Raw genomic sequence first — 26,243 nt, 5'->3', positions numbered from 1 at the left:
CAAAGTATAATAGCGCAGTAACCAGCTGTGCCTCAAATACCCTGCGGCGGTGAAGACCAGCGCAGAAAAAAGTCGATTATACTGCCACTGGATAAGGCGGTGAGCTTGGCGGCGGGACCCTCGTTGGCCGCTTTTCCTTCCGCGCGGCGATTGTTCTGTTGTCGCCTTTTTATTTTGCCGTTCTTCCATCCATCCAAGCGCAGTCATCTTGATCATTCTTTCTTTCCTTACCTGTAGCGTCAATTCTTCGTCTACTTCATGGTTTTCAGGCGCTGGGTCCATCCATTCGTTAGGCTTGCTTCGTTTATCTCATCTCTGCCGCTGTCAGTGACTGCTGCCTACCGCCGCATGCTCCAAGGCGGGGCGTCCGAGAAGGTGTGTTACGAATCCAGTTACAGGTGATCACCATGGTCGGCGACTGAACCCTTGGTTTTCCTGTATAGGTCCTGTCCCATCTCAAAGTGTCAGCCACCTCTGTTTCAAGGTCGCCACCGCATATCAACCCATCGAAGAAAGCCCAATTACAAGCTACCGTTGGCAGTTCTCTCGAAGATCTAGGCATGACACAATCAAAAGCTGCTAGGGATGGTACACCTCAAGCAGGATATCATCCACAGAACGATCATGGTCTACGCGATACAAGCCAGAATTCAAGGAAATCATGGAGGCCATATCAAGGTCGTCGGGATTCGAACAACGCCGGTTGGCGCTCCGCGACAGCGATTTCCCCCGGATCTGACAATGCTGTGTCGAGCGGTTCGCGGAAGAATGGTACACGACGCAATGCCAGATCTTTTGACAGAATGTCAAAAGAAGAACCGTCACCGTATACTCCGCATCGGCCAGGCTCTCAACATGCTCAAGTTCCACACATGCAACTACAGCAGCCCTTCAATGCGCCGTCTACTGCTCCGCAACTTGACTCCAATATCAACTCGTTTCCCGTGTTGCCTATACAATCAAATACACCAGACACTTTTAACAACACAACTATGCAGCTGCCGTTTATCCCGTTACACCTATCACACTTACAATCGCCACAATCGCAGGTTTTGCCCAATAACCTCCCGTTCACCCCTTACGGTTTCCCGCCAATGCCAGACTTGAATAACCCTGGAAAGATACTGCCTTTCATGCCTCCAATGGCCCCTTTCTCTCCCATGAACTTGGGTGTATCCAGTCCAGCACTGGCACCACCAGTTCTCAGCGGATTTCCGTTCTGTCCCTTCGACCCGATGTATTCTACAACAGCTGGCCCTACTGGAGGCGGTTCTCAGGGCCCAACACCGCAACCATTGCTCCCAATCCCTCCGCATGATCGGCGATCTAAAACCCCGGAGCCTCCTGCGCCGACTAAGGACTATCTGACGCAATCATTATTGGCCCCGAAACTAAATCCCAACCGCCAGCCTCTACTAGTCATTCTTGACCTGAACGGCACTCTGATCTTTCGAAAGCATCGACGTCTGCCCCCTTCTTTCGCCAAAAGGACAGGCCTGGACCAGTTCTTGGACGCTTTGTTGAAAAACTACAAAGTCATGATCTGGTCCAGTTCGCAACCAGAGACGGTAAACGCGGTTTGCGAGAAACTGTTTCCTGGCGAGAAAAGGAAGTCACTGGTAGCTGAATGGGGCCGCGATAAGTTGAATCTCTCGAAATCTCAGTACAGGTCAAAGGTGCAGGTCTATAAGACCTTAGAGACAGTATGGAGCAATCAAGAGATTCAATCCTCATATCCCAGCTCCCATCAGAACGGTCGGTCTAAAACGAAGAAAAAGGCGGCACGGGGGAATTCGCGCTGGGACCAGACGAACACCGTCCTCATCGATGACAGCAAACTCAAAGCACTCAGCGAGCCCTACAACATCCTCGAGATCCCGGAGTTTACGAACGCGCCGGGTATCGACGAGTCTCACATATTCCCCAAAGTCCTGGAATGCCTTGACGCCCTAGCCCAGCACGACGACGTCAGCAAGTTGCTCCAGCTCTGGAACTCAAAGCTCGCGACAAACATCGCGACAAACAGCACAATCCTTGATCTCGACATCAGGGTAAATCAGTCTCCACAACAACAAAACGGAAGTTCTTCGATCACACCCTCAACACCCCAGGAAATAGCCCAGGCGCGCAAGGAACGACGAAGAGCTCGCAAACAGGAGAAGAAAGCGGCGCGACGGGCTGCGGCCGCTATCGGCGCTGCACCTGCGAATGTACCCACTGCCGCTGCTGTTTCTGCCATAACAGCTGAAGGGATCAACGAAGGGGTTACTGCGATTGACAGCACCCCAGCTACACCAGGTGACGACAGTGCTATCGCGACAGCTACAGCTGTGCCGCAATCGCATACCAGACGTTCTCCGTCTCCCGCTTCCTCAGTGCAATCGGAAAACTACCTTCTCGACCGCCTAGAGGAGTCGTTGAATGTTCGCCGCGACTGATTTGACTTTCTGTTCTTGTGTTTATCGATTCACGCAGATGATACCCCTGTTATGTGTTGCTGTAAATTTAGGTGTGGACTTATCGGATGTTTTGAATAGATCCATTGCAATTTGAACCTCGTGAAGCTTGTCACGAACATACATGATGCTTTCAAATTCACCATTTACGCGGACGGTGTGCGTCGAGCATATTACTGGATACATAATACGAACAGCAAACTGCTAGGATCAAGAAGTGCTTTTGGCTTCTTCATGGCTAGACTAGCTACTATCATTCCACATCTCAAGATATCATTAGCATGGATATACAATATCCATGCATTTTAGGAAGAGAATCTTTTTCTTGAAAGTCAAGTCGACGAATGAAAATACGTAAACCATTCAGTCGTGGGCAACGTAGACATTAGGAGGGTCAATTGGGCGCGTGGAGGGGATGAGAGGGATATCAAATGGAAAGCCAGGCCCATAGCCGTTCTGGTAGCAGGTACTTATGGGGTGTATCCTGAAACGAAAGGGCTTATGGCCAAGGCTTGAGTTCATATAGAAGCTAACCCAATGTCATGAGGGGAAGAGGGGACATCATGAGGTTGCTGATAGCATTCCCAGAACACCATCTATTTGAAGACGTGACCATCAACGTGGGGGTACTCCTTGCCGTCGACAGTGACGGAGGTGTCCCAGGCCCACATGTCCTCAACAAGCTTCTTGTCCTCGGGGTTGGAGGGGTCGAGCTTGCGGAAGTCGTAGCTCTCCCAGTCAGGGGCGACCTCGAAGGCGGGCTTCCAGTCCTGGCCACGGACAAGGAAGACACCGCGGACGACGCAGTTGTAGTTCTCGCCGTAGACGGACTGAGCACCGAAGAGGTACTTGCGGGAAGCCTCAAGACGGGCGTGGAAACCACCTAAGATGGAAAGTCAGAATGTGGGAGCAAGATGAAGCCAAAGAACTGAAACCCTTACCGATCAGGTTGTTAGCCATGAAGGTGAGCTTGAGCTCGTTGTTGTACTTGTAGTCAACAGCATAGAGAGAGTACTCCTCGGGCTTGTAGTTCTGCCAGAACCAGGGCAGAGCAACAGGGCGGGTGTCCTCGTTGGAGTACTGACGCTTCCACTCATCAAGGACGAACTCGGGCTTGCCAAGAGCCTCAAGAGGGTGCTTGGGCTTCTTCTCAGGCTGGGCCTCGGGCTCAGCAGCAGGAGCAGCAGGCTTGGCAGGAGCAGGAGCAGCCTTGGCCTTCTCCTCCTTCTTGGGAGGAGTGTACTTGATAGCCTCCTCAGCGAAGACAGGGCTGGGGACGACGGCCTTGAAAGGAGCCTGGTTGATGATAGTGTTGTACCATCTGGTGACGGCAACGTTCTCAGAGCGCCAAGCCTTGTCCAGAACGGTAGCGAAAGCGCGGGTGAGGAGAGAGGCACCGAAGTAATCGGCGAGGGTGATGCGCTCACCAACCAGGTAGGTGTTGGCGGTGAGGTGCTTCTCAAGGACGGCGAGGGCCTTGTTGGCAGCCTTGGCGGCATCTTCAACGTTCTTCTTGTTGTAGGGGTCAAGACCCATCAGAGGGCGGTACCAGCCACCGAGCTTGGGGAGGACCTCAGCGTTGACGAACGAGAGCCAGCGGAGGATGGCAGCGTAGTCCTGCTTGGTCTTGCCCAGGAGAGTGGTCTTCTCGTTCTGGGAGGTCACTTTTAATGCAGTCAGTCTCAAAATGTTCCGGGCCAGTGGTGGTTTGCAACGATGAAACAAGGTCAATTCCATTTTGGGAAATTTTCTGCCAAAAAGGCGGGGTAGCCAAAGAGATTCAGAGTTGTAATGTTATCAACACAGTAGTTCTGCCAGGGATAACTAGTAATAAAGAATTGCTCATCATGTAAAGGAATTCGACATAGCTGGTACTGAAAAGGATGGACGTTTAAGCAAATTGAAACATACCGTAGACAGCGATGGCGATGGACTCGGAGAGAGTGAAGCCATTGGCACCCTCGAAAGCAGGGATCTTGCCGAGGGGGCTGAGCTTGAGGTACTCAGCAGACTGGTTTAAGGCAGCAGCAGAGTTGGCCTCAGTGTTAACCAGCTCGAGCTCCAAGTCATTGCACTTGGCAGCGACGAGGGCGGCGATGGTACGACCGTTCTCCTGTTCGAGTCACTCCGATTAGCCAGCTGTCCAAAGCAACGGAAACAAGGCAGCTGAATGGATGTAATCCATCAAATCAATCGGGCTGATTATCAAGGATAACACATACAGGAAGACCGTAAAGCTTTCCGAAAGCCATTGTGAATGTGAGGTGTGGATGGGGAGATGTGGGAGAGAAAGGAGAGGAAGAAGGAGAGGGGGTGGGAAAGGAGAAGCTGCTCAAATAAAAAAAAAAAGCCGACACCTGAGGGGCTCTGGCGGAAAAGAACGACGAAATTTTGTGCGAATCAAGACCCGGCGTCGGCGACCGGAGTAACGTTTGGTCGCTCACGTGATATGTCATCGAAAAACCTCAGGCTTGCCCAACAACGGCAGAACAAGGATAGGCTAGGATTTCGACGGGGTGACCACGCTGCTACAATAATTCCCTCTCCCTACATTCTTTGGCAGTTATCCTACGGTTCAAGCAAGGCTCCTGCCTGCCCGTTTCCTCAATCATGGCGTGGCAGAGGCCTAATTGCATCGTTCAGGCGGTGCAGATGGTCCGAACAGCTCAGTTGCAGTCCATCCTGCGAACCTCCACAGTCACTTCGGGGAGCTTATTACAACAGCGAAAGGGTACGCGAAGTTATGCAACTGAGGCCCAAACCACTGGTGGAAATGCTCTCCAGGTACGAGCAGCTCCCGAGATCGATTTCTCCCAACTCGCTACCCGTCCTGCTCGGGTCATTCCCGCATCACCGGCCTACTTCTCCGGCAGTCCCAAGTTCATCGATCATTTATTGAATCTGGAACGTATCTGCGCCAAATACGCATCGCTACCTACGGTGTCCCCGAGCGAAGCGCCTCGAATGGCATGGTTCAAACTTGCACAGTTCCGCGACTTTGTCGGCGAGCCCGTACCGACGAAGAAATACAAGAGCTTGGTCAAGATTCTGCAGCGACTCAATCGCATTGAGCCTGCTCTTCTCCCGGGGGAAGTTCGCGACACCTTGAGGACCTTCCTTCGGCCGGGTAACCCGTACGGAAATAAGCCGGCGCCGGCGACAGTGGACGAGATGGGCCGAGCTCGCGGCAAGGGAAAGCGCAAGACCTCTTCGGCGGTGGTCCACCTAGTCGAAGGAGAGGGTGAGGTCATGGTAAACGGCAAGACGCTGACGGAAGCTTTTCCCCGTCTGCACGACCGCGAGAGCGCAACTTGGCCGCTGAGATGCACGTCGAGACTAGACAAATATAATGTGTGGGCTACTGTTCGAGGGGGTGGAGTCACTGGCCAGGCAGAGGCTATCACATTAGCCCTTGCACGGGCACTACTAGTCCATGAGCCGGCGCTGAAGCCGATTCTGCGCAAAGGTACGTTACAGATGAGGCCGTCTGGGTGGGTAGTAAAGAACATTGCTGACAATCCTTCTAGCTGGTGTCATTACCGTCGATGCTCGTCGCGTCGAGAGAAAGAAACCCGGTCACGTCAAGGCTCGCAAGATGCCAACCTGGGTCAAGAGATGAAGGCATGTTTATTCTCTCTTGGTCCTGGCGTGCTGTCTGTTGTTTACTTCGTTTACTGTTCTTATTTTCCCGACCTGTATCATTATCTCACTTGCCATCTTGATTCTTGAATGAATATGCTTTCGAATTTTCCGCATCACCGCGTATGCCATGGCGGTTTGCTTCAAGACAAGACACTTGCATGGGCGGTCTCGGCGACAAGCAATGTACCTAGTTTGACTCTTATCGGGCGTTACCCTCAGATGACAATGAAATCGATTGATTAGAATTGTGGATAAGCGCTGGACGAACATTGGGAGTGCCGGCCGCAGGAACTACGACTCCTGACCACTGTCGAATCAGTGCACAAGAACCAAGACGATTCTGACTTCCCGAGTCTCGGTCCAAACTCCAGACTGTAGCCCGAATGCAGAAGAACCAAACAACTCAATTGAAAGATCCACACTTGTAAAAGGGACAGAATGAGGCGCCGGGTTTTCGTACGAGAGGGGGGAGGATTGCGCAGACATTGCACGACTACGGGCCCAGCCCAGTGCTGACAGAGATGAGAAACAACGTTACACAATACACACACTGCCGTTAGCTCTCCTCGAGTCCGAGTCCCGAGACTCGAGTTTCAGGTCGATGAAGGGATCATGGGTCGCGCACTCAAACTCAGACTGTCGCAGCTACTTATTGCTATTGGCAACGTGGCGCTGAGATCATCGATCTGCGAACTGACGAGAGTGAGGGAGCCTGGATACTGGAAGGGCTGAGTGACAGTTCGCAGGAAGAGGGTTGCACATTGCTGAGTCTGAGTTTGTTCATGGTTGTCATCTCCTGGGTCGGTTTGCAATGTTCCTGCCTGCCTATGACTTTGTTTATGGATGCAGTAATCATAGTGGCAGGCAGAAGCGGTTTTTACGATGCCCTTTGATGATGTCAGTATATGTTGTTACCTCAGTATGCCATGTGTATGGTCTTCACCAATCATATGCTCTGCCTTGATATTTTGATTGAACTTGACACTCAACACTCGTTACGCATTGCACGATGATCTCCCATGAATAGAGATTGAGTAGAGTGATCCTGCACTAGTGACAGCCCATCACATATCCCAGCGTTCACATTGATGGTTGACTAGCGTGCAGCTGGCAGCCTGGCACGCCTCACTTGGAATGGCAATCTGCAAAGCTGGAAGACTATGACGAGAAGAACAACAACAGGATGGTAACATAAGGAAACCACTCAGTCTACTATCAATTATTGAGTCCCAGGCGAAGTATTTCAAATCAACAAATACCGATCACGGGTTCTATTGGATCACGCCGCAGCCGTCAGTCCCCGAATCTGACGCCAGGGCCCGTCCCCGCGCACACTAGCTTCTATAGCTTGAACTGTGACTTAAAACCATTCATACCAATTCCCCACTGGGGATATAGCACAGTCTATCAAGATCCAAGTGACATCTCTTGCAGATCTCCATGCTCTATTGGGTTCCTTTCTGGTTTCTAAACTCGACAAGCGACCAATTGGTCGGTCCGTCCTGCATGCATGGCTTTCCCAGGATTCCGGTCGCCAGCAGGTCAGTACTGTCGATGATCTTTAGCCAGGTACTCAGTACTCGTCGGTCACAGCATCCTTTCTGACTTTTCCCTACTTTTGCACGAGTTGGCTCTTGTTCAACGACGAGTAGAGCTCGGCGCTGATTCTCCGGGAGACAAGGGGCATGTTAATAATGCCGATACAACTCAGTGCGCTCTGCCACTTGTATTTACGAAAACACAGCATAATTTCTGTTCTAGAACAGGCTAGTAGAGTTTGTTCGTCAGTTCGGCGGTGACTATCTAGACTGACTTGGAGATCACTTGGATACAGGCGGGTACGTACTTTGTGCTTTTCTCCTCTGGGGGCTTTCTCCTTCCCTGAGGATCGGAGTACAGTGGCAAGCATACATACAATTCATGCTAAGTCTGAAGAGGATATTCTTCTTCGGTCTATTCTTCACCGAATTTTGTCTTTCTCTTCTCGACTTGTTTCGGGTTTTGTTTTTCGAGATTCCACCAGATGAAGCTAATCATTGAGAAAGTTTAACCTCTGAGCAGCCACAAGGGGGGAACCAGTGTCTCGGGCTCCTGGGGCCGAGTGGGATTTGTCAAAATCGAGCCATCAATAAATATGATCAACAGATGACGAAGATCCCCGAAGTGGATTCGATGGCAGATCAGCCAAGCACTAAGCATGGACAGCGTCATATAACTAGTACTAGCCCTGACTTACTCATAGTCGAGTCTCAATACTCAAATACTGTAGACTAGACTAGGCCAAAGGAATACAGGGCAGGATGCAGCAATAATATGTCGAGTACTCTCGGGTGACTCGAATCTAAGACAAAGCTAGTGGTACCTTACTTTAGGAAACTACCTACTTACCTAGTGGCCCTGTTCTCTAACCTTATCGGTCATTCCCCTCTGTCGACTTGGATCTGTCGATTTTCTGGCCTGTTTCTTTCGGTCTCTCTGCATCATCGTGCGCCCCAGCACTATGGAAGGACCGATTAGCTCCGCGCCTTCGCATGGGGTTAATAAAAGCAGCTCGAAATGACTAATTGTCATCTTTCTTCATTTACTCTTTTCGTATGCTTTACATCCAGGTGATCAAACTATGTAAGCAGAAATATCTATATTTTCCCAGTATATACTCGCTAGATCAGATCAGTTAGAGCTCTCGGGTCTATGCTGCCCAATGATGACCCATAAAAATCCCGACAACAGGACTACACCACGAATCACAGGGGAAAGGGCAGCAATTAGTACAGTATGATATAGGTAGTATTGATAGAAACAGCGCAAGAAGAGAATTTCTGCCCCCAATGGCTCGGAACAAACGAAAAAAAAGAAATAAGTAGCATCCGCCGTCACGTTCGGGTTGACCGAGTCAAGTGGACACAAAAAGCAAATGGATAGAAGACATGTATGGACCACTTCGTGTACGGTTGATAGAACAATAGTAATAATGATGATGATTATTCCAAGCAGAAGAACTTGCTGCTGTCTTCTAACTTGGAAGTAGATCACTTGCTTTGTGTTTTTTTTCTTTTTTTTGTTTGTCTCTTTAACCCCCCATTCCTTTATTCTTTTTTTTTTTGTTTTTTTTTTTACTTTTCCCCTCGTTCTCGTCATATGTGTGTGTATTTCCTTTTTTTTCCCTTTTTCTTTTATTTTCCTTTTTTATTTTATTTAATTTAATTTTACTCATTTTTTTGTTGCTTGCTTGCTTGCTTGCCTGCCTGGATGTAAGCGCATCAATAGAGACCACCAAGAGACCACCAATACTTCAGCCTTCCCCTTCTATTGCACTGCTTCTAAATGATACAGCCCCTAGATGCTGATCCTGTCTTCTCCTGAGAGTTTAAATATATACCCTAGAGACCGCTTATTTCTTGATATTCTAGTCACTGTCAGTCGAAGTATATCTTGCAACCCATCTTGCGCTCTTGTTCCCCCACTCTCCACAGAGTCTCTGGTGTCCCTCATCTGTCAGAGCAGGTTGCTTGGGCTGCAATTACAGGACTACAGTCATTGGGTCTTACCTTTTTCTGATTCATAGAAATTTTTATTATTAGCCCTGATTCTCTTCCGCGCTTTGTCATTCTGCCCGCACTGTTGTGCGTTTCGTTCTCTATCCCAGGAGGTTACCGTTCTCTAAGAATCACGACTTGCGAGGGGTTCACTGTAAATCAGAGAGGTATGTCGTTGCTAATCATGCGTACATATTTTGCATTTCAATTTGGCTATGTCAAACATCTTCATTTAATGCTGATAGATACCAGGCTGCGCATGCTTGCGCAACACGGTACATTGAACCGCACAGAGACTCGCCACGAGACTCGGCACATCTGACAGCAAGAGTGTCGTTCCGATCTGCTTGTACCAGTCTATGAATGAGTGGAAGGGGAGTAGGAACTCACGTTGTAAAGGCTTTCACACAAACGACGTCGTTAACGACCAAACTACACAATCCCGGCAAACTGGAACCATACGCGAGTCCTCCGCTCTCCCCCGAAGCGCATTGGTCTCTTGACCTCGATCCAGGGCGCAGGGTCTCGTGGGACCGACTGCGTGGTATGGATGGCGATAGCCGACGCATGAAGCAGCATGATCCCTCCAGTTTCACAACCAGCTCGGGGCAGACACGTCGAGGGGTCCCCAGTTCATCCCGCGGTGCTGCGGATCGTTTTCGACAGCATGGCCAACCTTTAGCACGTGGAAACCATCCAGGATTGTCGCAAGCAGCGACAAGATCTCGACTGTCGGCCTACATGGACTATGGATACACAGACACTGCGTTTCAGGGTGATTCCTTGCACGGGGACGAATTACAACCGTATCCTACGACGCTGCGCGAACAGCAGCGCCAGCAGTCGATACAGCAACCCTTCGCCGCGTATGAATCGGAGATGGTATATAATCTCGGTCAGCAAGGTCCGACACAAAATCCGTACGAGGTCGTGCCACAGTACCCAGCACGGCAGTCTGCAGCGATTGACGCCCTGTCCAGCCAATTTGCCGTTCCACAGTACTTTCCAACTAATGAGCCGATGGCAACAGGGGTCCCTGCAGAGGTTTCGCCCTACCTGAACCCGCAACTCTCTTCATCTGCTTATAACCAGCCCGGTCCCATTGGGCGCTCGAGCGCAATGCAGCCCTTTCCCGCAACCATGGCCGAGTTTACCCCTGTGGGGACAACGGCGAGACGTTTGGAGCAACAAGAAACGTCTCAGCAGCAGCAACATCATTCACAGCAACAACAGCAGCAACAGCAGCAACAGCAGCAGCATGTAATTCCGGATTCGACAAATTTGAATGAAGAATATGGTCGGTTTCAACGAGCCTTGCGGTCGACGTTCGATCACATTCGCGCCGGTCGATTGGTAGAGGCTGGGCGATCACTCTTGGAAATTTCCGAGTGGCTTGTCACTAATGCGCGGGAACTCGGTATGTTTCTTGCCTAGCGTTTGTTTGGATTCCCACTCATCACCTTATCCACCATCCTTCAAGAATCGTACCTTTTCATCGATACATTGAATACAGTAATACGTGCACAATGAATACATCATTTGTTTTTGTTGATCGCACCCTTGGCACACGCCGATGATACCTTCGAGCTTGCGTAGCGGGCATATGAAGATCAATTTCATAATGAGGCATTTTAGTTGCTGACCTTTAACCAATCCTAGGCATTTTAAGCGACGATCCGATGTTCTATTCTGATCGATTACAATTATGGAATGACTTCAACATCTGCTGGTTGGCTGTCTGCCAAAGACAGAAAGATATGACACTGGAGATGTTGCGGGCCGGCCATCAGCCGTCGAACACCTCAATGCTCAGTAGCGATCGTTTGGACGAGATGGGCAGAGAACTGATTCAGCTATGCGATCAGATGGAGCAGCATGGACTGGTGGACTATCAGATGGGCATTTGGGAGGAGGAGATACTCTGTGGTAAGAACCCTACATTAGTCGAGAAATCCTTTCAAGAAATTTGGCACAGCTGTCTGATTCGGCGACTCGTCGCATAGTCCTCGGGGAATGTATCGATCTGATAGAAAGCCGACCAGATAATATGCGGGCACATGGAGTGAACGCCGCCGCAGCCACCACTTCGCGGTCCTGAGTGATGGTCTCCGTCGAGTTCGAGCTCACTTTCCCATATGGCGCAGTCATATTTCGTACTTCCGTGATTGTGCTCGCGTCCGGCCTAACGCAGGAACTAATTTAGTTCTCAAGGACGAATCCCACGAGTCCAAGCGCCCACTGTCTACGGTTCATACCACCGTGTCGGACTATGGAGTACCACCGTATGGTCCAGTCCTCACTTCTTAGCCCGCACTACGGAGCGCTTTTCTTGAATCATGTGTCCATGACTGCATGTCTCTCTTTCTTTACGAGTAGGGCGGAGAGTTAGGCCATTTCATTCCCCGGCTCCATTGTCCGCGGGGCATGAAGACCTGAAGGGCTTCCCCATCAAGGCTACTATAAGCTCTCCTGGGTAAGCATCTGCCATGAGAGGTCTTTCATCACCATTCTAATCTCTGGCGCTCTTGTTCCTGAGACATGAGAGTGAAACCGCATATTACCCTCTATCGTCTCATGTAGTATCATTGATGCCTCCTCAGGCAACATCCGATTTTGTATATATATATATCCCTCACGTGTGACTCTTTCATTCGCATTTCCGGTGCAACCAGTGGGCAGGTCTTTCTAAGCGTATTCAAGATATATCACTGCTTTCTAGCGATAGAAATTCTTGGAACTTTTTTCTGCGCGGCCTACTCTGACCACTTCAACGGAACAAAGCAGTAGGGGCGTGACCGGGTAACGCTCGGCCACACATCCAAATCCAATATAACTGCCTGTAGCGCCGTGTGACGCCAGTGCAAGACTAGCACGTCCCGGTTTCCGGGTTCGGAACCCGCAAGGCTATCACCACCATTATGATTTGTGAGAGAGCACAATGAGGGATCCGACTCCTTGGTCGCGGTCATCACCGGACTCCGATCGTCCACGATCCCCGACCTGCACCTGATAGACCAATCGCGGCGCTTCTTCTTCCTCTTTCAGGATTGCCAAGTAGCCTCACTTTGTCTAACAATGTCAGAGTGACCACTGGCCTGGCCCAGCTCCGCTGGAGGAAAGATGTGGGGGCGTATGACCATGACCAAGATATAACCAAAACATGACCGACATGTCCATGAAGACGTCGTCTCGATCATTATCTACACGAATCCGCACCAGGCAGCAATTTCATCTAAGCAATGCAATCTCTTAGACCTTAGGAGACGTGCAATTGCTCTCACAATCCATGACTCTGATCATGCTACCAAGAGTCTACCTCTATCTCAATTTTCGGAAAATCCATCGAACTCAAACTCAAGCCTTCTTGAAACCTAGAAATGCACTCGGAAGGAAGGAAAGGTCCGAAGAGGCTTCCGTTTCTCTAAATGAAAACACGACATGGTGATATCAATACACTCGATTCATCACATTCCGACTTCGGGGTACTATTCTATAGCTCGCGTCCCATCACCAAGGGTCGGGAGTTGCTCCCGGTTCCGCGGGACGCTAGGCTAGGCCCCAACACTAACCGTATCCACGTTACCAGGGGCTACCTGATCTGGATATATAGAAACTCGATGGATACTCTGTAGACTAGATCGGGACATGATAATCCCATGGATGGATGGATGGACGGATTGGCTGCAAATCCCATAGCTAGATGCACGCACTATATTTTATTTTTGACCTTCTTGAACAGGAATATGGTTAAATCACTGGCAGGTATAGACTAACATTGGATATATTTATATTCCCAGTGATATGTGTAGCTAACCCCTGTGGATATGTATATACCAAAAATTCCGCTTGTTGTGTGGTGGTGTTACATTCTACATAACGCGTAGTTGTAGGCTATATATATCCTAAATGTGTTGACATTCTTGGGGTCCTTGTTGGGTAATTTGCTTGGATAGAAGAGACCTGCCAGAAATAAGGTAGCTTTGTTGACAACACCTCCATCCACGAAGGATAAATGTGAGATCAAAAATGTCTTATTTCCTTGTTGTTTATTTCCACTGTAACAAAGGCATTCGTGGTTTGCTGGTATGCACCGCCTATATATACTCGCAATCGACAAAGCCACACGCGTGAGGAATATATGTATATTGGATAGTCATGGACTGTATATGTGCATGTCGTCGTGTCTGTGGTTCCTTCAAGGATGCCAGGATGTAAACTACAGAGGTCATTGATCATCGATGATCGTGAAATTCATGTCAGAGCCAAAGGGGCAGAAAGGACCGGCAAGCGTTCGACGCGGCAAGCAATAGACAAAAACAACAACGCCAGGTAGCAAGACTCGAATATACTCATGTGCAACGCTTAGATTTGGCCTGCTCAAACACAGTCGGTCAGTCCTCTCCTGTCCTTTCCTCAAACAACCCGTTAGAACATACTCAGTGTCATGCTCAAGCTGACATCGGTATTCTCCACCATCTCCGTGAACTCCTCGAAGCTGATCTTGCCGTCGCGGTCCTTATCCGCCTCCATGATCGTCTTATCCACGATCTGCTGCAGCTGCACGTCCTTCAGGTTATTGCCCACCATCATCTTCAGCACGATGAACAGCTCGCCGTTGGAGATGTAGCCGTCCCGGTCAATGTCGTAGACCTTGAACGCGAACCGGAGCTTCTCCTCTTTGTTGCCCTTGGAGCTGAAAGCCGACAGCCCCGACACGAACTCTTGGAAGTCGACATCGCCGCCGCCGTCTTCATCGAAGATCGCGATCATTCTGTGTATCGGTAAGCATATCGCCGACGTCTTTGTGTTCCTCCACGGTGCCACCATCTATCGCTTGTGTCACGTACCTCGTTGCGAGCGGGTTGGAGGACACTTGTGGGAGGGAAAGGAACTCGTCACGATCGATGGTGCCGGAGCTATCCTGCGACAGCTTAAGCCATATTATTCCCGTAATTCTTCACGTATTGATCGGACCTTGTCAAGTTTCATGAATCGCTTGCGGAGCCTGTCCACCTCATCTCTGTCGACTGTTGCTGATGATTAGATCGCGCTCTCAAAGGCAAAGAAGAAAAGCCACTGGTCAAGACTGACAGTTTGAAGCCGAGACAATGTTGTCTAATAATTGTGATGTCCCAACAGATGCTCTACGCCTGCGTGCATCATACATAGCGGCATTATTTGGTTCACTGGGTTGCTCCATGTTGGTTATTGGTCGTGTGTGGTTGAAGGGTATGCAAAAGCGAAGATAAAAAGCGTGGGGAAATTATGAATGAAATAAACTATGAATGTGCAGTAGAGGCTAGTGGAAAGTGCTTATTAACCTGGTTGTGATAATCAACAGAAAGACAGCCAGTGGCGGATAACTTTGACGAGTGATGGCGAGTAGGAAAGGCTATTCAGCTACCCACTGGTGCGGCTCCAGGATTCACGTAGCTCATAACATGCCAAGGGCATCACCCGTTCATCAATTTGATATCGGCCAGCCCCGCACTAGCCGGAAACGGAAAGGCAAGCGAACCCCTGAGGCCGTGCGCCGGCCTAAGACAGGCCACGTCTGGGTGACATTACAACGTCAACTCAACCGCCAGTGCCGATACTACGAGATTTCAGTCGTCAATATCTTCCACCATTCATCGATTTTCATCAAAAAAATACGTCTACGCGCTTTCGCATGATCAGGCCTATCGATACATACTAATTTTGGGACCACTATCCCATGGTCGTTGCCGCATTTGCGCCCCAAAGTTCGTATGACTAGATACGGGGGTATGGGGAGGACGCGCCCAAAAAAGCTCACCTCGAAGGCCTCAATCCCCATTGTTCGGGAACATGATATCGATATCATCGACGATGAGGTTCAGAATGCCCTACAACAGGTGGAAACTGGTGTCGAGAAGGCTGAGGAGTCGGTCAGTGTTTTTCCCCGACTAATTTTTAGCCATCCCTGCATGTATCACGTGATCATATCACAACCTCACCTCATAGTGAAAATTTTGTCAGCCGATATATTGGGCTCCAAACAGCGTTCGCTAACCCTGTTTTCAATAGGAATTCCATCTTCAAGCTGCTATTAGCGCGACTGCCCAAGGAAAAATAAACGAAGCTCACATTCCCACACCAGAGACCGTCCTCAGTAATCTTCGATATGACGAGCTCTATCCCCCCATCTTCTCGCAGCCGGCGACATACATCCGCTTTTCCTCGACTGTCGAGGACTGTTGCGGATGCCCGTATAACATGACCGAAGAGGACGATGTCTTCTTCAAGATCATGAACGAGAAGCGGGAGCCGTCGAACCGGATCACAGAGGATCAGTTCGAGGAGGTGATGTACTTCTTCGAGGAGACGGCACAGACAAAGCAACCATTTGCAGCTGTAGATAGCCCTCCTGTCCTGAGCCTCGCAGAGATGCAAGACTCGATGGATGCAACTGTAGAGGAGAGCGTCAAGCGTTTTGCAAAGGACATATATGAGCACTGGAAGTTGCGAAGGATTGCCACTGGGAACCGCCCACTCCTACCGAGTCTCAAGGTGAGCAGACCTCGGTCGCATGGCTACCCATTTGACACGACTGACCCTGAGCAGTTCGAAACTGGTCAAGATACCGATGATACAGACCCGTATGTCTGCTTTCGTAGGCGTGAAGTCCGTCAGATTCGGAAGACCCGCGGCAGAGATGCCCAAAGTGCCGATAAACTGCGCAGACTCAGAAAGGAGCTGGAAGATGCTCGACAGCTGGTTGCACTGGTGCGCCAGCGGGAGTTGGCAAGAAAGGAGATGCTCTCGATGGAGCGGCAGATCTTCCTGCAGCGTTCCGAGGTGAAGGAGATGAAGAGGAAACTCAACATCAAAGACGATGACGAGGATCTCATCAACCAGAAGGTAAGGTCAATACCAGCACGCCTTCCTCATGCGTTTGCTAATTTGCCGGAGCAGCCAAAGAAGAAGCCTGCGGAGACGCCAGCTGCACAACGGCCGACCGCTCCTCAGATCCGGATGCCACAGAAGCCCGGTACTCAGGCTGCGGACGACCTGCAACTGCTGGAAGACGTCCAGGCGGAGAAAGAAAACGAGATTCTGCGAGATATCAAGCAGAACATCGCGAAGCATATCAAGTGGAACGAGGGCTATGTGGATTTCACAAGAGCGCCTCTCTCACCTCCTCCGGAGAAAACCTTCCAGGCCGCATTCCGCCCGGCAATCACCACCCAGTTGCCAACTCCTCCTTCTTCAGATTCGTCCGACAATATGGACTCTGCCTTAGATACAGCCAATTCCCTCTCCTTCCGAGATAAGCTAGTCCCTCGCACATGGGAGATGAACGAGGACACCTGCAGAATACCGTCGTTCAGGAGGCGCATTGGGCGCGGCGGTCGGTTGATGATTGATCGTCGAAACATGGTGTCGCGGTGTAGAATCGAGATGGATCCGCTTAAGGCTGATCGATTCAAGTATGATCGGGAGGATTCGGACGATGAGTCAGAATTCGAATGTGATCCGTACGATGTCCAGATCATGCAACATCGTGCCATAATGGCCGCTAAAGCACGAGATCAAGCTGCTGCTGCCGCCCAAGCCCATGCGCAGGCTCAAGCAGCTCAAGCGCAAGCACAGGCTCAAGCGCAGAAACGGTTGCAGGCCGAACAAACCACAACCAATAACGGGCCCCCGAACATGGGGCAGACAATGGGATCGAACCCCGGGCCTGGTGCCGTCGCCTCCACGTCGTGAGATATGAGCTGGGCTTTATTTCTTCTCTCTTCGTCGTCGTGTCTTCTTCTTTTAATTTTCCCCCACTCATATCTTGCATTTGGCGGGCGTTCATCGATTCCTTGTTCCTCGCTGCTTCGTCTTTTCACCTCGATACTCCTCTGTACTTGTACTTTTACCGCCCCTCCGATACCTTGACCTCACGAGCCGCCACCTTTTTAACCTTGACTCCGAACCAACTATTTCGTCCAAGGGACGATAGTTGTGGGTAACCCCTGTTATCATGATATGACCCTGAAATTATGCGAATGTTAGTGTACATAGCCTGTTCTCTTTCCTCTTGACTTCTTTCAAAACCTATCAGCCGATAGACTCGTGTACGGATAGCGGAGCTTGATGTCAGCAACGAAGAAAATAACAAAAGAAGAGATGAATGATCCCTTCCATCAAACGTAAGACGTAGCGGCACGTGTTCCGCATATGTCAATTCCTGGGAGCTTTCGTTCTCCTTGAATCTCCACTGTCCCCGTTGGCGCCTCGTTTGAGACCAGACCCTCCGTTGGACTGAGCGGAGTTCGCGATAAACTCCTCAAGCATGTTGGCCAGACTTTGCAAGATATATTTCTCACCCAGGCGAACCTGAATAGCCATCTTCTGCCGTCGGTCGAATCGGTTCAGGGGCTGAGATGCTTCAGACTGAATGAGCCGCGAAAGAATCTCCTCATCCTGGGCAACACTTGTGGGGTATTGGCTGCCCACGAGCTGGATGGTCTTTAGCAGAATGGCAACTTCAGCGTGGCCAAACGACAGCTTGGGGGGTTTGCTCTTCGATTTTTGATGTTCTAATTGCTCTGGGGAGAGTGTGAGCGTCTTGAGCAACACGAGAAGCTCATCCGGAAGGATGTCTGTAAGCGAGTCTCCGGGCGAGGGTCTGGGAATGACATATCCGTCATCGAGGAGTTCCAAATCTTCCAGCAAGGCGAGCTAGGGCACAAGTCAATTATCGAGCCGCGGAAAATGTTGGGATCCGGAAAATGGAGGTGGTAGGTACCGGAGGATGACTTTCAATGTCCGCATTTTGAAGACCGGCAGACCGGCAGATTTGGTCAAGCGACAATTCGACCACATCGTAATGAGCGTAGTTGTCGGTTACATAGCCATAGCGCCTTAGAAGGTCGGCACGGGGTAATTCTCCATAGTCGTTGAAAATCTCCTCTCCAGCGTGAATAGGCTTGATGGCTTTCATGACCAAAGAATCCTCCTCTTGAAAGAGGCGTGCCTGCAGGAATTGTAACAATGAGCACTGATATGGAACACATGGAGGAAATGTGCTGGAAAGGGCACGCACATTATTTCGATCCGCATCCGCGTTGAGTATGTCTGCCAGTGGTACCATGCCTTTAGAAGACTGGTCCTGCTCATCATCGGTCACATAACCCTCTTCTTCGTCATTATCCTCATCATCTTCATCCTCGGCCTTTTCAATATCAAATGCATAAGCCATAATAAGGGACCCCATGATATGAGCTAAGCCCAGAAGGGCGTGGGAACCTGCTTCACCATCCCAGGAGGCCAGGCCCTCAACTGACGGAAAGAGAGAAGGATTGGCCCTCACAACCGGTGCAATCATCTGCATGATCGAGTCTTCAGCACCCTCTTTCCCTATCTTGCTAACGATTGCACTGCCTTGCAGCTCCTGAAGTTCAGAAGGGGACCAGAACATCAGGGTGTCAAAGCTCTTGGGAAGAACTTTGAAGTACGGCGCCCAAGCAGATTGCTCTCCTAAGAGATATTCGTACATCATCACCAGAATCAGAGACAGCCATGGGCCTAATTCCTCCAAATCCTGCGAGAGCAAATCCTTCAACTTCGAATTCTGAGCAGACAGAACGAGTCCGCGGGGGATGGAGAAAAGCTCTTCGCCGTCGAAGATATCGGACCGAGCCACTGATAATGTGAAGATAAGCGATCAGATAGTGGTACTTTGAAGGTGGTGCTTCTTTCTGGACGGGAAGAAAAACGATGAATCTAAAACCTTCGGATGGGTGGCCACATACCTACACCTCTCCCAGCAGATTTTGATCGTAGATCAGCGATATTGATTTTCGAATTGATTCTCACACCCGGCTTTCCAGCTAGCCATGTGATAAACTCATCTGACTGACGCTGGAAGCTGTCGGAATCAGGAAAGTGGGCTGTGGAAGACATTCTTTTACCGATGAAGAATGTTTGTGACCTGTGTGGGTGGAGTAGTATGAACGGACCCCCTCAAGATGAGATACACACAGACGATTTCGACAAGATAGAGGGGAGGTATCGAGGGATAGAGAGAGGAAGGAGTTCTCAGTAAGTCTCCAAGGCAATGGAGGGATATCCAAAAGCAATCCACCGTTGTGGGAGGGGAAATGCATGGAGTGGGTTCTCAGTGCCTAGTGAGCTGGTAGTTGAGTAGCATTTAGCTTACCTTTATTGTATACCCCCGTCGTCGGATAAACGCTACCACCGTGTCAAGCCGCCCGTCCGCCAATAGATAACGCCGCTGATTAAAAGGGGAAAAAAAAGGAAAAAGAATAGCGAATGAAAGCCGATATTACCCCTCTGCAGGCGAGCTCCCCGTAACGAATGAGCCGACTTCTAATGGATGTGATTATTATCTCTTGAAATTTGAATCTTAGGATTGTTCGATAATAAGTCTTTCCAGTCATGATTGCCATCGGACTCGAAGGCTCCGCCAACAAACTTGGGGTGGGCATTATGCTCCATCCCGAGGATGGCAGCACCCCGCGGGTCCTTGCTAATATTCGTCACACCTATGTCTCCCCTCCAGGTGAGGGGTTTCTTCCCAAAGATACTGCGCGGCACCACCGCTCTTGGGTAGTGAAGCTTGTAAAGAGAGCGCTCAGAGAAGCTCGTATCTCGGTGCGTGATGTGGACTGCATCTGCTTTACCAAGGGCCCTGGCATGGGTGCTCCGCTTCAGAGCGTCGCTGTGGCTGCCCGGACGCTGAGTTTATTATGGGGCAAAGAATTAGTCGGTGTGAACCATTGCGTTGGACGTATGTGTGACCATAGACGCTGTCCGCTGTCTCATGCTTGAGACCTGAACATTTGACGGCCTCCCGACATTCCTACTATAGAGCTAACAACTCGCTTAGATATTGAAATGGGCAGACTAATCACTGGCTCTACCAACCCTGTCGTTCTATACGTCTCAGGAGGTAACACACAGGTGATTGCCTACAGTTCGCAAAGGTACCGGATCTTCGGCGAAACCCTCGATATCGCCGTGGGCAACTGCCTGGACAGATTCGCCCGGACATTGCACATCTCCAATGATCCCGCACCAGGGTACAACATCGAGCAACTAGCGAAGAAGGGCAAAAAGCTGGTCGATTTGCCGTACACAGTGAAGGGCATGGACTGCTCCTTTTCGGGAATCCTCGCCGCCATTGACGGATTGGCTGCATCCTACGGCTTGAACGGCGAAGAGAAAGAAGAAGAGGGTGCAGGAGATGACTCCAAACCCACACGCGCAGACCTGTGCTTCTCGCTCCAGGAGACTGTGTTTTCCATGCTCGTTGAGATTACCGAGCGCGCCATGGCGCATGTGGGCTCAAAGGAAGTCCTCATAGTCGGCGGCGTCGGGTGCAATGAACGATTACAGGAGATGATGGGAATCATGGCTCGCGATCGCGGTGGTAGTGTCCATGCGACGGATGAGAGATTCTGTATTGACAATGGAATTATGATCGCGCAGGCAGGTTTGCTCGCGTACAAGACAGGTTTCCGCACTCCGTTGAAGGAGTCGACTTGTACGCAGCGGTTCCGAACAGACGACGTGTTTGTAAAATGGAGAGATTAATATGAGCACCAATCATGATGATGACACATACGGCCCGGTCTACGGACATAATCATTCGCCTGTATTACTGGGAGCGCCATTAGGGACCTCTGGGTATAGGAGAGTTTGATACTTCTATCTCGTATGGAACGTATGGAAAAGGCCTGCAGTTGCTCGATGCTAAGAAATAAAAATTGTACATCGCTTGGGAAATCTAGTCGATAAATACGGGAATGGGAAGATCGCCTGATAACCTGACGATGACCGCAACGCAAGCGTGCACCAGCCCATGGGGAACAGATAAGGTACAAAAATGTTGGAAGAAGCAGCGGCAATTGATGATGTTGGATATCGACGTTCATGTTGTAATAACCAAGAAATGAAATGTAAACAGCGCGGTCATAAATGAAATTGTTCATCATATGTGAGTGAATTGACTGTAGCCATGCGCCGTGAGGCTGCTCGTGAACTGATACGGCTCTTGCATATATGCATCTATCGGAGGAATTTACGACCATGAACAAGTCGACGAAGTGTCTTTATCGTCGAAACAGATCCTGTGAAGGAATCTGGGGGAGGCAAGTGGCGTAGCGAAGGGTCACTGGCACGGAGAGACTGCGGCCCCTGACCCAACCATTTCGTGCGCAAACGCCCGCGGTGTCCCTGGGATTGGCTCACGCATGGTATGAGACTGCGCAGCAAGCGCCTTTTCCTAGCGGTTACTAGCCCGTGATGTGGCTGGTCGGCTTGTACAGTATCGTTGTGACATACTGCGCAAGTTTGAGTCTATACTCTAACAAATGTGGTGGAATTTGGCGGAGATCTTACCTTTCGTTTGTATCTGGTAGTCACACTGGTCGCCAGAACGCCATTTTTGATGCTACTCGTTGCGAGATGATTGAGTACTGTATGATTAGGATAGTTGAGAACACTGCTGTCATCTTTCATCGGCGTCGTGCCGTTCAGGATCGATTTACCCAAGAAAAGTGGAAGACTTGGGGGCGTAGGAGTATCACCAATCACATTAGCGGCTTGCTGGTATTCTGGACTGTCTTCATCCTTGTCAAGATCGACAAGAAATTGGGGGATAATAGTCCGGAAGTCTCCCAAGGGAATCTCCTCTGGTTCTTCCTTGTCCGACTGATCTTCGACATCGGCTCCATTGCGGTCGTCCCCAATAAGATTGGGAATAACCTGGGGAGGATGAACGCCTGAAGGAACTGCACTTTTGTTCGTTCTATCACTCCCCCTGCGCGATCGGTTGACATCGTCCGCGCTGACCTCAATGTAGTTGACGAGATGATTCGTAAAATCGACTGCAGTCGGCAGATTATCTGAAGCCCGCATTTCCCCATCCACAATAAACTTCAGATGGTGTGTACCAGGACGGAGATTTAACGTTGTGGACATGACCCCTGGATTACTTTCACTGTTCACAAATCATCGATTAGCACTCTGGCATCATCCTGTTGGACCAGACAGCGAGAAGTTGCATGCTGGACTGGAGGGCGGAAAAGAAGAGAGTGGTCGAAGACGAAAACAATGAAAGGTGTCGTTTGGCCCTCATTATGGTTTCGCAAGCCCATGCACAAAGAGGACAGATTGAGACGCAGCAGTAAGTGTGGAGGGTTACATACTTTCTGTGTAGACGATATTTCTTTTCCCAATTCACAAAGGTTCCAGTAACGTATACTTTTTCTCCGGGGCCATTCCATTCGATAAATGTTGGTACAGCCCTGCCTACACCGCTTGGGGTATATGGTTCGAGCTCGTCAAGCGTCTCCTCATCGTCAACGGCAGTGTTGGTGATGCCTGCATTGTCTTGACTTGCTTGTTCGCCCAATGGACGGTCACCCGAGACAAAGCCGATATGTGAGTCCTCTGGTCCGATGATCGGTGAACCTGGAGTAGCCGTCGCATCGCCGATGGGTAGGGGCATCCGAGGCGGACGTTGAAGGTGGGTGGATGCACTATAATATGTGTTGAGAGGTGGGCCAGATGGTGCTACAGTCGCATCATTTCTGGCAGCAGACCGAGAAACTGGTACTTGCACAGGATTCGAAGGATCCGGTGAGGGGATATCCCTGTAGTGAGGCTCTGCTTTCTTTGCATCATGTCGGTCCTGTCGCTCGGAATTACCCTTAGAAGAGTCTGTAATATTGCGCGATTGAAGGCGCTGCTGAACTGGAGTCTGATGTGCTGTGGCCGAATGTCCTGTTGCTGTCTCAATAGACGCCGAGGGGTCGGCCGCAGTTGCCTTTGCTGCTCCGGATATCGCGTTGGTTGACGGCCGGCGATTCACCTTCTTATCGCCTGCGGGGGCCGATAAATTCGATGAGGCCGAACTTGGCGGAGCATCTCCGGAAGGGCCCTTTGAAGGATTGTTGCCCATCTGGGGCGAATGTGTCTGAGACAACCGGTGTGCACGGGGAATAAATGAGGGGAGGGACAAGAAGTGACTACCGTATGTTAGGATGCCAGCATCAGCGCGCCAGCCTCCAGGGGCTACCGAGGGCCAAGCGCAAAGTAGATGAGCAATGATGCAAAATAAATGAGTTGAATGCGAATGTGATTCACAGTAAGTGTTTCAGATAGACACGTAGGCAATCGAATCGTACTACGATTCACTCTGTCAATGGATCATTGGTATCTCACAGCATTTGATGATGTCGACGTTGTTCCGGGACTTGCCAAAAGCGTCCATTTAGGGTATAGGGTTCGATTCTCCAGCTCTGGGGTCGTTTTGTTATGGTAAGGTGCCGAGGCCGCTTTAGGATAGGTAACAGGCCAAATTGCTAAACTAAAATGGAGCCGGTTTAGCGCCAACGCAGAGGCCTGAGAGGCTCCACTGGATCTTTATCTACCGACATCATACTCCATTCCTGGCAGTAGCAGAACTTCAGGAACCTTTACCTTCGTCTTTCGTGGTCAGGTTGGGATTGGGACATCGCAGTTGATAAACGTCCATCCCCTCATTAAGGATTAGTCGGCCTACTATTGCACCTCCGTTGTCCGTCATATATTAAAGGAATGCGACGGTAGTTCAAGTGTTGTATTTCAATGGCATGGGCTTCGGCAGTTGCAACTTTGCTTTACTCTATCATATACCCCTTGACATTTTTGGCATATTGTGTGTATGGACTACTAGACCTTTTGGTCACTCCACTGTGGAAACTGGGACTTGGTGTCTTAAACCTTGCCCTCCTCCCTCTCAGGATCCTTGCTAAATTTGAGGTATGGACGTGTCGAAAATTTCCTTTACGGACCTCTTGAATCGATATACCGCACGGCCGCCATACTTTTGTGTATTAGAGTGATGAGAGACTGACATGTGTCGCAGGCCGTGCTGCTATTCTTCGCGACCGCTCTAATTATCGGGCTGATTCTTGGTACTGTAGTGCATTTGACCAGTGCATTTGTCATCGAGACACTTAACGAGTCATTTGGATTCTCTGAGAATCCAGCGAGTCGTGAAAATTCAAGGACTCGGTCACGTCGGTCCGCCGACGTAGTCCGGAAGCTTCCATTTGCGGGGAAACCAAGCTCATATAGGGACATTCTTGTGGAATGGCCTGACACGAGAGATGTCAAACCTCGCAGTGATAAGGGAGGGTTACTCTCTTCCTCGATTTTAGAAGAGGAGGAATTCAGCCATGATTCTACTTAGCAGGCTGAATGTTCCGCCAAGGCATATGGAAACTCGCTGTGTTAGCCCATAGACACTCATGAAAAGATTATGATTGAAGATGAGGAAATGCCAAAACAAAACTCAATGCGGTAGGGAAGTATTCTTTTGCTGGCGTCGATCCCAATTTCCATTTTGGAGCCTGTCAACTGAGCGATTCTGGGAGGTATCCTGGTTGACTGCGAGCAGGGGCCATCAGAGGGTATATGTCCAGGTCTACGGATCGTATGTACATTAGCCAGCATATAAAAAGCTAACTGCCAGTACAAACGAATCCCGCTAACTAGCACAAAAGCAACAAGAGCAACGACTCGAGTGGTCAATGTTAGTACGCAGAAGGCCCATTCTCACCCAACACGATAATAGCTGCAACGAACCTGAGATAAGTTCCCAAAATCAGACTTGACAATCCGAGTAGGACAATTTACGGTCCAGGACGTAACACGAATCCTCACCTGTCCAAGTGAGAGCATACAATTTAGTGAGCCACCACGACTCCGGCCGTAGCTGATGGAGAAACCGCTAGTCCACTTCACTGTTTCAGTTAGACGGTTAATGCTCAAGGAAAATAACTTACACATGCCCGTACAGGGCAACGGCTTGCGTCATGGTTTGTTTGGATGCTACATCGGAGGTGTGCCTGTCCCAGGGCTATTTGAAGTTGAATACGCTGGGACAGGCCTGCCATTCACAATTGTGACCATATCAACTACCCCAAATGTCTTTTAATGGCAACACAGTTATATGAGCCTCGCAAAGCAGACGGACTACCGCATGGGGGGCGATCGGTCCGCGGAGAGTTTCCTTGTAGAATCCAAGATATGGTAGTTAGCGACGGAGAGAGCTCTGCTGACCCCGTTGCTTTTGAGTTATCGCGCAAGAGTCCTGAGCACGATTGGAAAGGGCAAAAAACCAAGCCGTCGATATTCAGAGATCTCGACTCTCTTATCGCGCTTGTCCTCCTTGTGTGGCCACGGTACCGGGAGTTCTGGATCACAGCAACTAATACGCCTGCGTATATCAGAGACGTATCGAGGTGATGTTATTCCTTTTCGAACTGTGGACGAGAGAGCCTCGATGACGACAGCGGTCCCTTGGCCTGCTTTTCGAGACGACAGGTAGAGTGTTGTGACTCTTGTCCAGGGCTGCACCTAGTGTCAAGGGTTACACCACGGAGAAGGTTGTCAATTGAATGGAATCGCGTTGACAGGGTAATTCGACTCAAATCGCTGCGGGGAACTCCATCTGACGCTTTGACATAACAGTGGCCTGTCTGAAGGAGAAATGTTAGCATAACAGCATATGTTGACAGAGACAACGAGGCAAATACTGAGTAGGGGTTTGTTATAAACAAGCAATCCTAACAATACTGAA

General features: G+C 50.0%; 9 protein-coding genes across 9 annotated transcripts, besides 4 other annotated features; 5 read left to right on the top strand and 4 right to left on the bottom strand.

Annotated features, from left to right (window-relative positions):
- Positions 1-258: 258 nt before the first annotated feature.
- NFIA_051110 (NIF domain protein) lies at positions 259-2,438 on the top strand (the record flags this gene model as incomplete). Its single annotated transcript, XM_001257662.1, has 2 exons — positions 259-375; positions 444-2,438. The coding sequence occupies 2 exons, from the start codon at positions 259-261 to the stop codon at positions 2,436-2,438; spliced, it is 2,112 nt and encodes a 703-aa protein (XP_001257663.1).
- A 614-nt stretch (positions 2,439-3,052) lies between these two features.
- Positions 3,053-4,708, bottom strand: NFIA_051100 (elongation factor 1 gamma domain-containing protein; the record flags this gene model as incomplete). Its single annotated transcript, XM_001257661.1, has 4 exons — positions 3,053-3,339; positions 3,398-4,120; positions 4,368-4,569; positions 4,679-4,708. 4 exons carry the CDS (start codon positions 4,706-4,708, stop codon positions 3,053-3,055), a joined length of 1,242 nt encoding a protein of 413 aa, XP_001257662.1.
- Positions 4,709-5,066: 358 nt separating this feature from the next.
- Positions 5,067-6,075, top strand: NFIA_051090 (mitochondrial 37S ribosomal protein uS9m; the record flags this gene model as incomplete). The annotated part of the gene is made up of 2 exons (XM_001257660.1): positions 5,067-5,922; positions 5,984-6,075. The coding sequence occupies 2 exons, from the start codon at positions 5,067-5,069 to the stop codon at positions 6,073-6,075; spliced, it is 948 nt and encodes a 315-aa protein (XP_001257661.1).
- A 3,108-nt stretch (positions 6,076-9,183) lies between these two features.
- Positions 9,184-9,213: a microsatellite.
- A 106-nt stretch (positions 9,214-9,319) lies between these two features.
- Positions 9,320-9,346: a microsatellite.
- Positions 9,347-9,997: 651 nt separating this feature from the next.
- NFIA_051080 (uncharacterized protein) lies at positions 9,998-11,637 on the top strand (the record flags this gene model as incomplete). The annotated part of the gene is made up of 2 exons (XM_001257659.1): positions 9,998-11,051; positions 11,294-11,637. The coding sequence occupies 2 exons, from the start codon at positions 9,998-10,000 to the stop codon at positions 11,635-11,637; spliced, it is 1,398 nt and encodes a 465-aa protein (XP_001257660.1).
- Positions 10,835-10,893: a microsatellite.
- Positions 10,856-10,890: a microsatellite.
- A 2,422-nt stretch (positions 11,638-14,059) lies between the features above and the next one.
- Positions 14,060-14,834, bottom strand: cnaB (calcineurin regulatory subunit B; the record flags this gene model as incomplete). Its single annotated transcript, XM_001257658.1, has 4 exons — positions 14,060-14,405; positions 14,482-14,555; positions 14,609-14,661; positions 14,726-14,834. 4 exons carry the CDS (start codon positions 14,832-14,834, stop codon positions 14,060-14,062), a joined length of 582 nt encoding a protein of 193 aa, XP_001257659.1.
- Positions 14,835-15,384: 550 nt separating this feature from the next.
- NFIA_051060 (enhancer of polycomb-like protein 1) lies at positions 15,385-17,365 on the top strand (the record flags this gene model as incomplete). The annotated part of the gene is made up of 2 exons (XM_001257657.1): positions 15,385-15,543; positions 15,683-17,365. The coding sequence occupies 2 exons, from the start codon at positions 15,385-15,387 to the stop codon at positions 17,363-17,365; spliced, it is 1,842 nt and encodes a 613-aa protein (XP_001257658.1).
- Positions 17,366-17,827: 462 nt separating this feature from the next.
- On the bottom strand, positions 17,828-19,552 carry NFIA_051050 (ribosomal lysine N-methyltransferase; the record flags this gene model as incomplete). Its single annotated transcript, XM_001257656.1, has 4 exons — positions 17,828-18,328; positions 18,396-18,623; positions 18,693-19,291; positions 19,402-19,552. The coding sequence occupies 4 exons, from the start codon at positions 19,550-19,552 to the stop codon at positions 17,828-17,830; spliced, it is 1,479 nt and encodes a 492-aa protein (XP_001257657.1).
- A 495-nt stretch (positions 19,553-20,047) lies between these two features.
- On the top strand, positions 20,048-21,205 carry kae1 (O-sialoglycoprotein endopeptidase; the record flags this gene model as incomplete). The annotated part of the gene is made up of 2 exons (XM_001257655.1): positions 20,048-20,399; positions 20,499-21,205. 2 exons carry the CDS (start codon positions 20,048-20,050, stop codon positions 21,203-21,205), a joined length of 1,059 nt encoding a protein of 352 aa, XP_001257656.1.
- A 701-nt stretch (positions 21,206-21,906) lies between these two features.
- NFIA_051030 (putative Snf1 kinase complex beta-subunit Gal83) lies at positions 21,907-23,576 on the bottom strand (the record flags this gene model as incomplete). Its single annotated transcript, XM_001257654.1, has 3 exons — positions 21,907-21,954; positions 22,013-22,613; positions 22,822-23,576. The coding sequence occupies 3 exons, from the start codon at positions 23,574-23,576 to the stop codon at positions 21,907-21,909; spliced, it is 1,404 nt and encodes a 467-aa protein (XP_001257655.1).
- Between the last annotated feature and the right edge of the window lie 2,667 nt (positions 23,577-26,243).

Source organism: Aspergillus fischeri, genomic scaffold, assembly GCF_000149645.3.
Source record: "Aspergillus fischeri NRRL 181 1099437636266 genomic scaffold, whole genome shotgun sequence".
NCBI lineage: Eukaryota > Fungi > Ascomycota > Eurotiomycetes > Eurotiales > Aspergillaceae > Aspergillus > Aspergillus fischeri.
Note: the sequence above shows the minus strand (reverse complement) of the source record. Positions and strands in the feature narration are given on the sequence as shown.